Genomic DNA, 12,478 nt, shown 5'->3' with positions numbered 1-12,478 from the left:
ACTCTTTGACGTTTCGAGATTTAGGATTGTACCTGCAGTCCTAATAGTTATGGCATGCAAATAATAATTAGAACAAGACACCATTATAAACAAAACACGGAAGTGTGAGCAAGATCAGAAATATTTTTATAATTTTATTATTTAATTAATATTTGAATAATTCAATTTATAAGCCACGTCAAAGCATTAAGTTTACCTTACCCGTTCAAATTTAATAGCTATGTCACTATTATACATCACGAATAAGGAAGTACATTTATTTACTTGTTGGTTTGCTTAATGACGTCATTACGCTGTATTTCAAAATGCATACGCTCATAGCATTACGGGTAGAAATATCGACACAACAACAACCTGTATATATTGTTGGTAAGAGCCTGTTAATCCTACTAATTTTATGTGAACGTTTGTAAATATATTTGTATATTTAGATAAAATATGCTTTAAGGATTAAACGGATTTGAATGAAATTTGATATAAAGACGAGCCATAATAAAGGATTAACATGAACACCAAATCAGAAGCGGGAAAATTTATAGGAAACAACCGTAATGAGACTATCGAATCAGTACTAACCTTGAGGTAACACCAGCCACATCTTGTGAAGTCGCTGGTGTACTTGACGGGGAAGGTGGTAAGGTGCGCCACCAGACTATGGGTCCAACTCCGACGTAATGCTGCGTTAGTGCAACTGAACACCACCTTGCGGGGGGAGTGCTTGCCGCCGCTCCCGGATACCATGATCTCGAAGCAAAACGAATTGTTCGTTGTGCTGTTGGCAATACAAAGAGATTTTAATAAGAGGGAGAGTCTATAGTCTATATGTATATCTTTGCCAGTCAAAGATAGTCATTTTTGAGAAAATAATACGTGTTTCTTATCCACTTGTCAGACTATTTTATTTATATATACATATATATACAATATTTTTTAAATAAAAAAATAAAAATACAAAAAATATTATAACTTCTTGATAAAACTGATGTACAGTCTATTAGTATTTACAATGAAATAAATGCTAATTGACTATCTATTATTGTAATAAATAAAAACAATTAGACAAAAAAGTATTTATTTATGAATGATAAACTCGTTTATCAAACAAGCAGCTATAATAGAACAGATTACAACTAAATTAGATTGTGTGGGACGGGATAAATCCGCCGCCTTGTCATATTTTTGGTAAGGGAAACATTCGGAGATTCATAAAAATCTGTTGTGTGGGTCCGGAGATTAACATTAACGAATATTGTGTGACACAGTTGAATATGTATTAAGATAACGATGGTCTTGATATGGTCATATCATGCGAAAGAATAAAGGATATACTTTACAGAAGGTGTTAAATATGAAAGAGAATTGTTAAGGATGATATGCTTGTAACCCCAGATAAGATGCTTGATAGGGATTACTGAAAGAGGGAAACTTATTGCGCCGAGTAAATAGGAAATGGCAATAATGACGGGTAAAGGAATGATGATTAAGATATCAAGTATATTTTGCCCTGCATCAAAAGCAACATCATTCCTAACAAAACATCTTACGTGACGATCAAGTCTAATGCGTTACACGCAAATTCAAATAACGCCTATCCACTCTAGTTTTAAAAGACCCCATGTTAAAGTGATGTGTAAATACAGACGACAGGATAGAATTATATTCCTTGATAGTTCGTGTATGCTTGCCACGAATACGTGGAACACCACAACAATCAACACTGGTTGTTCGATGATAGAAGGGTGCTGGAGGAATAAGGTTATGCAGTTTCTACGTACACTCTCCAAAATTCTTATTTATTATAAATTATTTTTTTTATCAGAGAGAAATTCTGTACAAAATTCGTTTACGTTAAGGTACCTCTGTCCCACCCATGTCTGCCCTGATGCTGTACAGTATTTGTACTGTGCTATATTTCAATATACAGTACAACAGTGTAAGCATACAAAGTGAGATATAACTGTAAAATTACAGGGCACGGAGGCATAACACCATAATCCTCAAGAATAGTAATGTAATGGCACAAGGGTTAATTTAATTTATAATGATAACCATATGCATCACAGTGTACTCTGTAACGAATATAGACGACGTATGTCACTTTCCATCAAATGGGCCGTCATCTTTCTTGTCATACTGTTTCATAGAAAAAATCACATTAAACAACTTCAACCATAACAAAAACAATTATTTGGATTTAAAATTAAATTACTGAACCGATCTTTGTTTATTTTTCTATGGATCCAATTTGAAACTATATTCTATTAGATTAAATAAGAATTTTCTAATTCAGTTTATAAATAAGTTTATTAGGTAGCAAACAGATAAAAATAGAATCAAATTGAAAAGCCTTCTGGTACATAAAAATTAAATAAAGGACAAATTTCAGCTGTACTATTATTCGTAATACATAAAAATCTCGTGTCACGATATTCGTTCACGCTAATCTCCGAAATAGCTCAATTGGGTTTTAATAAAATTTTACAAATATGTATTATTTGCTTTTATGCCTATAAGAAAACATGGACGCAGTAGACGGCGGTAGGAAGTCAAATAATCTTTGCTAGATTAGTTAGTATCGCATATAAAAATCTTGCAATCAGAGTATTTTTATAATCATTCAGAAATAAGAGAAAGTAAAGTATGTACATTTAAAATGGACAGACGATTCAGACTATTCTCTATACTTCGGTATGAGATATCTTAAAAATATCTATTATAATAAATTGTGATTGTTGCATTGGCAAGTTATGAGTAATGGTTCAATGGTTATCTAAAGTTCACAAGGTCAAATGTGCATTGGTCACTGATAGTTAGTTATTTTATAATATATAACATACGATACAGCAGGTATGCGCGAATATGGAAATATGACGTCAACAGATACCTAACAATATCAGTATCTACTATAATATCACTAAACACTATTGTAGTATTTTACAATATCACTAGATTTCTAATAGATCAAAATATTTATTTAGACTATCTTCCATTATATCCCTAGTTATTAAGTGGAATCCCTATTTCCCCTGCAACGCATGCATTTAAGCCCTACTATATTGTGTTAATAAAATCGTACAATAATAAAATCGCCTATTTGCGAACGTCAGTGCAATCCGTCATCGTCTTCCAACAAAATGAGACACGCAGTGAATCATGCGCGTGGAAGTGTAATGACCATATCATTACCAAAACAGTTTGGTTTACTTCACATGTTTTTTGACCTATTCGAGTATTCTATACCTCTGTTCCCATTGTTAACCGTTATGTCCCAGATCCTACTATGCTAAAGTAAACCAAACAATGTCAGTTTTTAAGTTGATTAACCGATTAATAGTTTGATGTGTTTTAATGGGTTGAAAATGGAATGGTAGCTCGCTTACGCTAGTGAGGTAAATGATATTGTAATTGAGGAGGATGAAGTCGGATCAATTCGTCCATCGTGACGAATTCCCCAAGTACTAACTATGATGGTTACCAGAACAGATCACATGTTAAACGACCTCACTGACATGAGGTAATATGTAACATACACCAAAATTGTTAGCAATTTTTCTAGCAATATATCACTAATATCATCTTCCTAACCCTATCCCAATGATTTATTTGAGGTCAGCATACCATGTTTTCCTCTTCCATTCTTCTTTATTCCCAATCATGATTTTTAGGTTTTACACAGTCTCTATAGCCATCCACATTTGTGCACGACTCACCTTTTGAGTTTCTTTTTAAATTTTATGAAGTAATTGATAAATTTTGTTTGTTCTCTCCTTTTTTTCTCTTTTTAGATTTGTATATACAATATATTTTTATAATTATATCACCTTTCTAGAAATACCACACCTCCATACCAGCTTTTAGTCCTTTCGCCCACAACATTCATACTTTAATACCTTTCTTAAAATATGTTCCTCCCGCTTGTGCACTACCTATCCATACCAGGACAGATAGTTACTCCTTAACTTTTCTATCACTGCTGTTACTTTCATATACATATACATATATATATATATATATATATATATATATATATATATATATATATATATATATATATGTATCCAGTTTGTTGAATGTAATAAATTCTACAATACCCACATGGTAAACGGGCTCAACTGCAAAAACAATAATTAAAATCTGTACAGTATTAGCGAAAATATTTCGATTAAGATTTACACACAAGTAGGAAAATCCTCCTTTGTTTGTTCCAAATACATACTAATTTGTTAATAGTGATGTCATAGAAAACATTGATATCCGAAAATACTCATATTTAGCGAAGCCTGTTTCAACAATAAAACCTTGTAAAAGTATGTGAGACTTCATGTAGCCATAGTACACTTTCTAATTATTTTGCCTCTATCGTAATTTTTTTTATTGATATAAATTTTTTTAATTTAATTTTGAAAAAAAAAAACTATAATTGTCAATATCTATAAACGTTAATTGTGAACATATGTATTGCTAAGTTTATTTGACAATCGTGTAACATAAATAAGAGCTGTAACATTGAGTTTTTCATGAGTTTCGACTAACTTTACTCTCAAGGCCAGGTTGAATTAATTTCAAACTTTTACCTTCACCAAAAATAAAAGAAAAGATTGAAATGGATGGATGGATGAAGGTCGGCCGTTCGTTTACTCCATTTGGCTTAGGGCATTCCGCGCTCCCAGTTCAATCCTATGGGATCAATCCAATTATTATAATATAGTAATTAAGTACTATTTCTTTTAATTTTCACTATTTTTTTTTTATTTTTAACTACGTAGTTGAACCAATGGTATAGTTTATATTTATAGAACTAAAATTTGTTCAATAAACTTGTTTGTTGAAATTATCACACAAACATTCTAAAAACGAAATTAGTAGCAAGTCTAAATATTCATTCAATTAGTCTATTTTTAGTTGTATGTTCGTGAACCCGCGAGCCCCACCTTAAACCAACATCATCACTTTCCATCAAGTGAGAAAGTGATCAATCGCGGGACCCTTCAATAGTACAACGAAAGGTATACAATTTTTTTTTAATGGGTGAAAATGGTGTGATAACCCCGCCTGCGCTAACGGAATACGCTGGCGGAGCACCAGTGAAGGGTGATAGATGAGAATGAAAACAGGCCAGTTAGCCCATCATGATGAATTCATCAGGAATTAACCATGATAGTTTCCAGGGAGAACCGCGAGGAGGTCGACCTGGTTGGATATATTGCTAGCAATGTGATTCTCAGTCTCCATTACTAACAATCCCTTTCCCTCTAAAAGTATACTATTAGACATAATTAAACTATCTTAAAGTCGGGTCGATTATTCATTTGTTTCCATTTTCATTAAACTCTATTGAAACATACTGTATAAACATTATTGGGACACAAATAATTATAGAAACACACCGATCGTAATTCTGTAAGTATTAACTCGCTCAACACAATGTCTGCGGCGATACCGGTATTTAAACCCCACCAGGTCAATGCCATCTGAATAGATGTTTGTTTTGCTATGCGATCAACTTAACTGATCTCATCTGGGCGTGCTGGCCTAGATTAGGTCGCAATTACTAAGAATTCTCAAAGCATCGTTCAATATCTTATTAAACACGTGGCATTTTATCCAGTACATAAATTGTGATTGTGACTTGGAAGTAGAAAAGCCAATGAAATATTCTCAAATTTTAAATTCTACTTTAGTATTTCTAACCGTAGTTAATAATTTTTTTGAATCTATATAGTATGAAAAAAAAATTATTAACCGTCGCCTATAGACATGAACTTCACAACAGAATATACTATAATGTAGATGGTACCCATGGGCAGCCAAAATAGTGGTGTTGATACAGATAAAAGTACTAAAATAAACTTAAAGTTAATTACAATGTTGTTTCGTTCTTTCAAACTTCCTTCCTGCCAGCTCCTATCGATAGGGCAACATTTTAGCGTTGAATCACTATGCGGACAAAAATTATGTAAAAGTTATATGTATTTATTGATAATAATATATACTCGTATAAAGCAAATCTAACCATGGCCGCATATTTATCTATTATAAACAGTGACGATTAAATGAGGATATTATTAATCTTATCTAGTACTCCCCAGAAGTCATCCTGATGTTAAGAGGTAACGCAGTTAAGACTTTTGATGAATAGGTATTTTGTAAATCTATATTTATTTATTTCATTTCTTTGTTTCCATGTAGTTGCAGGATCGTAATTCGACAAACAACATTAGTTAGATTTTACAATAACAAATATTAAACATTCCAGCTCTTGTGAATTCCGTCAAAGAACATATAAAGAGGTTACTACCTCCAATATAATATTATTTAATAAAACAAGTGCTCAAAATGACATATATATATACGAGGTTTGTCCGGAAAGTACGTATAAAAGTTTTTTAAAAATTTTATTTTACAATTATTCAGGTAAATCAATTTTATCCCCTTCAAAATACTCCCCCTGTGACATAATGCACTTGTGCCAACGCCGTTTCCACTGTGAGAAGGCTCCTTGAAAGTCCTCTGGTTGTAGGTTTCTCAGCTGCCCCGTCGTAGCTTTTTTTATCTCATTTATGTCCCCCAAATGCCGCCCCCGAAGTACCAATTTGGTTTTTGGGAACAAGAAGAAGTCACACGGGGCCAAATCCGGCGAATAGGGGGGTGTTCGGTCACCGTAATGGAATTTTTACTCAAAAACTCACGGACAACAAGAGAGGTGTGGGCAGGGGCATTGTTGTGGTGAAGAATCCAACGCCCCTCTCGCGCCAATTCTGGACGAACTCGTGCCACACGAGCTTTGAGGCGTCTGAGCACATCGACGTAGAATTTTCCATCAACTGTCTGGCCTGGAGGGACGAATTCTTGATGGACAATCCCCCGAACATCGAAAAAAACAATCAACATTGTCTTGACATTTGAGCGGGATTTTCTTGATTTTTTTGTTCGTGGTTCCCCGGATGTCTTATCGAATTAGATCGGCAAAAATTTCACGGCCATTCTTGCCGAGTTTCGAGAGAAACTTGATTACGACGCGCTGCTCTTCAACGGAAGCGGGCTCCATGCCGACGGGGTTTCGTTAAGAGGTAACTTCACAGATGGCGTGACAAGCCAGTTCGCACCGCACGGCGGTCAGACCAGAACTGAAGCATTGTTAGGGACATAAGGAAGGGGTCCTGCGCTTACCTGGCCTCCCCACTCCTCTTTCTCGCATTCCAGAACACTTTTATACGAACTTTCCGGACAGACCTCGTATATATATATATATATATATATATATATATATCAGAAGAGACAACTACAGGTCAGTTTGATAAACATTGGGAAATAATGGAAAATAGCCGGAATCGCCATTAGGTTTTCCCTTATATTCATTTCCAAAACTGATCTGATTGCATTTTCAATTATAATATTATACAAGAAGACCTTTGGCTGTGTACGTAATATGATACATCATTCTTATTTGCGCGTTATAATTTTATGACTGGATACACAGGTATAACAATTCCTTAATCTCAAAAGCAGCAACGCATGAAGAGTATGATGGGTGTCACAGTGTACTGTGTCATTATTGTGATATTGGTCATGTCTATAGGGAACGGTTACCACTTTCCATTAAATGAGCCGTCAGCTTGTTTGTATTTTAAATTGCATAAAAAAATCAATAAAGTTTTATAATATATACTCCGGATGTCTTTTGTTTCCAAGTTCCAATATAATACGAATAATAAGTTGTTACTAATATTATAAATACGAAAGTTTACAATATTAGTAAGTATAGAGAAGGATTTAGGTTACTTTTTATGCTTGTTAGTGAACATGTCCCGATCATGCAGACGAAGTCGCGGACTAAAGTTTGTATACATGTGTTATATAAACACACAAATCACCTGGTTTTCTAATTGAAGCTTAAGGATACCCTGTGTTATTAGGCACCAGCCAACCAACACCTGAGAGCACAACCCGGAATACAAAAGACAGTTTCCTAAATTAACCCAACCAGAATTCGAACCCAGGACCTCACTGCGCTACGAAGATCTTCAAATTTCAGGTTTGTTATTTTTTAATGAAGATCGGCAATGGTTCAATTGATTGTCCCGGTCTCCTGTATCAACTCTCTGTGTGTGCCAACCAAACTAATAAAGGCCACCTAATTTCTTCCATTTGTTTCCACTATAGAAAAAATTCCTATCTCTGGCGTGCTAACGATAACTTTAATTAAATATCTAGAGATTACGGTTTAGATTTGTTTAATTCTAAGATAGAAAACGCGAGACGTGTGCTGAGTCAGTGGTTCTTTGATAATTCATCTTTGAACGTGTGATTACAACTTTTTATTTTGCATAACTGCCTACCTATAATGATTATACTACTATAATGCTGTTAATTTAAGTTTTAGTTAATTGTAAATATTAGCGATATTATATATGTTTAGTTAAATCTTGTTTTTATTTATGAAACTTGTAATTCTATCTTTACTGTCTTTTGTATTATGAAATCTGCTTTTGGTTACTGCTGTTAGTTTTTCTTTAATAAAGAAAAATAAAAACGTTAAAAATATAAGGAAATAAGATAACTTACGAAAACAGCATTACATGGTTTTTAAATAGGTTTAGTACTATCAATATAACATCAGGATTAGTTTTCATTTAAATTTAAGTGATTAACTGTTATATTTTTTTAAATACAAATAACAGAATGGAAAAGAATCATCCTTCACTGTGTCCACATCAATCAATTCATTAGTTTGCCTTTTTAACGCGTCTCATCAATCAATACTATAAACTGTTTAATAATGACAGATCACACTTCAGCTATTTTATCATTCACATCATATATAGAAAAATTTGTATAAAAAATGATAATATATTTGTTTGATTGAATATGGGTTTTACAGGTACATATAAAGTTTAATATCTCCTCAATATCCTACCATACTGTGGGTGTAGAAAGAGGCGACAAAGGGAACTTATTGTCGAAGAATAGGCTACAGCGTCCCTCTTAAAACACCTTTAAAAGCCTAACTGCGGTAGCCAATCTGCCTGTCAAGCTTGGCAACTACTGGCATAACTCCCCTTATGGAGAAGGTTTATGTTCAGCAGTGGACAGTTAATGGGTGAAATAATCCTACCATACACGTAGTGCAAATCTATTTTCAATGAACTTTCAAAATGAAGGAGATTTATAATTCTGCTGTATTTTTTTGTTTGTTACTTCACAACTCTATCAGTTCTAAACTGATTTGGAATTATTTTTTTTATTTAAAGATTTAATACACTGTTATAAGCAAAGTAAATGACAAATCGTATATATAGAGGTACATATAATAAAATTGTAACTAGAGGATTTACATAGTGGATATTTAAGAAAAAAAGAAATTAAGGGACTTAGTAAGACAATAAAAGCCAAAACTATAAATTTTTAAATTTTCTCAAAAACTAACTGATTTGATTGTGACAAAACTAGTTATTTTTATTTTAAAAACTAAATTACTAAACTGATTTTGAAAATTCTATGGGACCAATCTGAAAGGGTATCCTTTCAAATAAAAAAAAATCCACAGTAACATATAAATGATAGAGTGCTGAGGAAAGAAACATAAAAAGTTTATTAAGTCCTTTCTTAAGTCAATTATTTAATAGGAAATTACTTCTTTTTTATATCAGTTGAAAGTTGACAATACAAAAAGGGTGTGGTAACTTCAAAAGCAAAATATGAATTAGTTACAAAATTTATAAAGATAGATTTATGTATGACGAAGTATACTGGGATATATCTATGGTTCTGTTCATATCTATAGATGAAGGCTATACCATATGAACCACAATGTTTTTGGTTTTACAAATATAGAGATACATATAATTTCTTTTGTTTAAACAATATATAATGAATTGACTTTGCTAGTTCTATATAAGGTAGTAATTTATGTATGAACATGAAATCATAATCTTTATATTTAAAAGAGCATAAATAATATAAATTTAGTATACATTTAATAAATCAAACTTTCACACAATTAAAAATAGTATAAATACCAAACAGACATACAATGTCATATCACCTATCAAGATCACCTTTAATCTCTCTTTCATGACATCTAAATTTAATACATAAAATAATGAAATAACACTTACCTAGAAGATATAGGCAGCACCAATTGAATAGAATACACATAGTCCAAAGTGTAGGCTTCTTTCAAAATGGAATTAGTTGGATCCGTATAACACATGAGTTTCTTGTTGGAGAGAACACAATATCTGGATTGAGAGTTCTTAAACAGGTCTTCGGTAACAGTGGACGTAATACGAGTAATTATACCACAAAAGTATGGTGCCTCAAACATATTTATGGGAGGCCTTTCTATAATTTGCACATTCAAATTTTCTTGTTTGGTGGGCTTATTTAAAACATTGTCCAGTTTCAATATTTGTGAAAACTTATGCATAACTGATTGTGGCTTCTTAACATCACTAACAATAGGTTTTGGGTTATCCTGAACTGAATCTGTATCGGGTGGTACTTCATTGTTATTCTCATTAACATCTGTTGTCTCTGGTGCAGTAAGAAGGCTGTCTGATCTCTCAGGGGGTGTCGGTGGATTAAAATAATCACTTTCTGGAAATTCCATTACATCATCATGAGTATCGGTGCTAATTATAGAACCATATGTATCTCCAATTAAGAATGATTCTAAAAGCAGCAGCTCGTTGCTAACTCCGTCATATTTCTTAGTAGACGATGTTGTATTTAGCGGATCGAACAACAGTATCATACTCTTACTGGGCCTATCATCCACTTTATTGTTGTTAGTTGTTTCCACAGTCAAGTTTTTATTCACAGATTCCACAGTGCTTGTATTTAAAGTTGGTAGTGTCCAATTTTCATACAAGGAATTATTCCGCATCATGCTTACTTCACTAGCACGCTTCTTCCTCCGTTCAGGTGGCTCGGGAACTATTCTGTCACTGATCATACTGTTGGTTCTTGATTGTCTCGGGGTATCATATGTTGTTTGATCACCTTCTAGATGCAAATTGTGACTGTGCTCAAACTCTGCACTATCACGGGAGAAGTCACTCACTGATTCTGTATTAGAATCTGAATTGCTAGAAAATACTGATAGGTCATCATAGAATGTTGTGTTCAATTGCAGCGACGGTAGCTCATTCAAATTCTCGGTTCTATGTTGTTTTTGCTCCAGCATGGGCGACTGGAAGTGTATATTTTCAAACATACTTGTGTCCATGCATGGCATAGAAACATGCTTGTCAGCATTATCACCAGTGTCAAATTTCTTCAGCCTGCGCAATTTCAAACTGGATTTGGTGCTGTCTATCATTGCTCTAGACGTGGAAAGAGTTTTCTCAAGTGTTTCTTTAGCGAACTTCGAGCTATCCTCTCTGGCACTTTTTGTCGTACTGGCTACCTTATTCGCCACATCTCCAGTAATTTTCGACACGGTGCTTAGAGATCTCATTAAACTAGTGGATTTAGGTTTCTCATTGTTGTTCGACACCTTGGTCCGCGGGAGAGGCACGGGTTGCTTTATCTGGTCATTTTGCGCCGGTACAACACTCCGAGGCTTGGGAACCGGTGGTGTATCCATCGCCCAATATTCACTGAACTGACCTGATATGACTATTTACACAACATTGTTAACATTGTCATTCTATTCACTAAGTATACCACACAAACAAAAAAGTTGAGTCACCAAGAAACTACAGATGAATGTCCCAATTAAATAACCTGACGTCGACATAAAACAGTTAATACACTCAATAAAAAAATGAAGTCTTATCGACAATGCAAGCGATAAGAAGTAAAACAGAAAAATTAAATAAAAATATTCTAAGAAAAAATTTTCGTACTAGTACGATCGTATTATGAACGATTGTGTTATGACGTATGAATGGACGTGTTGTATTGCCATCATAAATACTTGGCAATCAACTAAAATAAGTCTCAAAATGGTAGACTTACATTATGATGGTAAAAAAAAAATAGTTGCACTTATGACACAATAATATAATATAGGTTAATTTTAATATCACTTTATAAGATTAACTAAACGAAAATTATGTAGGGTTAACATAACAGTGGTTTATCATTATCATGTATGTGTATGTATATCATACAATAAAATATATCAAATATAGTGTAAAGTACTTATTAACTCTAATTCAATTTTAGTCTGTTAAAATAAATTAAAATCGATGAATAACGAATAGGAGACGTTTCGCACTTTCGAATTGCAATGCTAATATCAATGCATACTATTGCAAACTGATTTCAGTTCTAATTTAACATCTAATTATTGTTTCATGAATTCAGTAGATACTAAATTGTTAACCAAGAAATTGGATAGATACATTATTAGATTTGAGAGTAATTCTGTCCAAAATATTTAACAAATTGAAGTAAACACTATTAATTAATAAACTATATCCTTACATATATTAATAAAAAGAAGTTCTCAATTCGACTGAATCAAAAT

General features: G+C 33.2%; 1 protein-coding gene across 2 annotated transcripts in view; it reads right to left on the bottom strand.

Annotated features, from left to right (window-relative positions):
• Window positions 1-11,894, bottom strand: part of LOC113519577 (arf-GAP with Rho-GAP domain, ANK repeat and PH domain-containing protein 2) — a 62,068-nt gene extending 50,174 nt beyond the window's left edge. For both annotated transcript variants that reach the window (XM_026904692.3, XM_052895410.1), the window contains exons 1-2: window positions 10,119-11,894; window positions 577-772 (exon numbers count right to left, since the gene is read on the bottom strand). In XM_026904692.3, coding sequence (XP_026760493.2) covers window positions 577-772; window positions 10,119-11,590 — 1,668 coding nt within the window. In that variant the 5' untranslated portion in view covers window positions 11,591-11,894. The remainder of the gene's footprint in view (window positions 1-576; window positions 773-10,118) is intronic.
• Between the last annotated feature and the right edge of the window lie 584 nt (window positions 11,895-12,478).

The sequence above is a fragment of the Galleria mellonella genome, unplaced genomic scaffold (assembly GCF_026898425.1).
Source record: "Galleria mellonella isolate WM207_F2 unplaced genomic scaffold, CSIRO_AGI_GalMel_v1 utg28, whole genome shotgun sequence".
Classification (NCBI taxonomy): Eukaryota; Metazoa; Arthropoda; class Insecta; order Lepidoptera; family Pyralidae; genus Galleria; species Galleria mellonella.
This window is presented reverse-complemented; position numbering and strand designations above follow the sequence as displayed.